A 1,487-nucleotide genomic window follows, 5' to 3' on the forward strand; every position below is an offset into this window, starting at 1 on the left:
ATCTATCTATCTATCTATCTATCTATCTATCTGTCTATCTATCTATCTATCTATCTATCTATCTATGTGTGCGTCTGTGTGTGTTTGTGAGTGTTTGTTTATTTGTTTTTGTGAGTATGTGTTTGTCTCTGTGTGTGTAGGTATGCACGCTTTCGCTTTTTGAAACTTTCTGATACCCTTTTAATGCCATTTATTTGTAATCTCTGCTTTTATTTCAGGTGTGAGGGTGTTCCTGATAGAAATCTGCCTTGCGGAGGAGGAGGAGGTGGAAGAGGAGGAAAAGGAGGAGGAGATGCTTGGAGTGTGTACTCCTCCTCGGGCCCCTACGTTAATGATCTGCAGTCTATCATTGAGGCACGCTGGATAGAACCCAGCGTCCCAACCAGCCTAAAGGCCACGGTTTTCCTTCGCCAATTTGTTGACATTAGAGAAGGTACGGTCCTAACAACATGGTTTCCATGTGTGCGTATGAATCATGATTCTAGTGTGCGAGAAAGAAGGCTAATAGCTAAAAGAGAAAAATAGAGGAAAAATTCGGCAGGGAAACGATGCCTTTAGGCTAGGAAGCGAGATGTACGTTCGGCATTGCCTTGTGTGACAGGAAGTGCGTTGGCAGGCTATTCTCCCGCTATTGCCAAAAGTAACGCTTTCAAAATTTTTCGTCCCGAAAATTTAAATGTCAGCCGGCATTGAAATGATTATCTTCTTGTCTTTGTCTTTGCCTTTTTGCGTCTGTCTGTAATCCATTTGAACATTTTTTGATACAGTTTGAGGCATTAAGTTTACATAAAAATGCTATTTGTTCATCTTTCATTTTTCCAGTGCATTATATTATAATTTGCTTTGTCTTTTTTTTCTTTTCTTATTTTAAAAAAATCAAACAATTTAGCAGAGCAGGTAAGCCTGCACTCATTTTTTAGAAGGGATTTTTCCTTTTAAGAGTCGGAGCAGGTTTACGTAAAATGATTGTGAGGTCGGTGGGCGTTCTAGTGTGGTCTACTCCTTTGTCTTCTTATCACCGTTACTATCGTCGTAATCCTGTTCTGGGAGACATGTGGCCATTGTGGTGATGCCTTGTCGTAAACTACAACTCAACGGCTATAAGATGAGATACACGTTGTAGTAAAATGGATATTTTGTTGCAAAAGAATGGCATGAGTGTGATGATGGCAATGGTTATTCTTTAAACGGAGAGAATTCTTCCATGTAATACCGACATCTGCAGCAATTTTTGTTACTGGGACGAATAGATTGTATACATTATATATTTGTATAAAATATTGCTCTCCTTTCTTTCTTTCTCGCAATGTGCTCCAGCCTGCTGTTTCTATGGTTACCGCGTCCCCACTCGGCATTTCCGGTTGTTCTCGCCACGTTCCTGTTCCTCCGTTATTCTTACACAAGAAGCTTTTTATTTCTGGTTTTACCCTATAAACGTAACCTCTTTTTCCACATTTGCCCCCCTCACCTTTATGTCCATCACCCCA

The 1,487-nt window shown here is 40.3% G+C and overlaps 1 protein-coding gene across 1 annotated transcript in view; it reads left to right on the forward strand.

Moving 5' to 3' along the window:
* Nucleotides 1-1,487, forward strand: part of LOC101851775 — a gene marked incomplete in the record, with an annotated part of 239,242 nt that overhangs the window by 19,259 nt on the left and 218,496 nt on the right. The window contains 1 exon segment of the mRNA XM_005088889.3: nucleotides 219-433. Coding sequence (XP_005088946.3) covers nucleotides 219-433 — 215 coding nt within the window.

Source organism: Aplysia californica, unplaced genomic scaffold, assembly GCF_000002075.1.
Source record: "Aplysia californica isolate F4 #8 unplaced genomic scaffold, AplCal3.0 scaffold00001, whole genome shotgun sequence".
Classification (NCBI taxonomy): Eukaryota; Metazoa; Mollusca; class Gastropoda; order Aplysiida; family Aplysiidae; genus Aplysia; species Aplysia californica.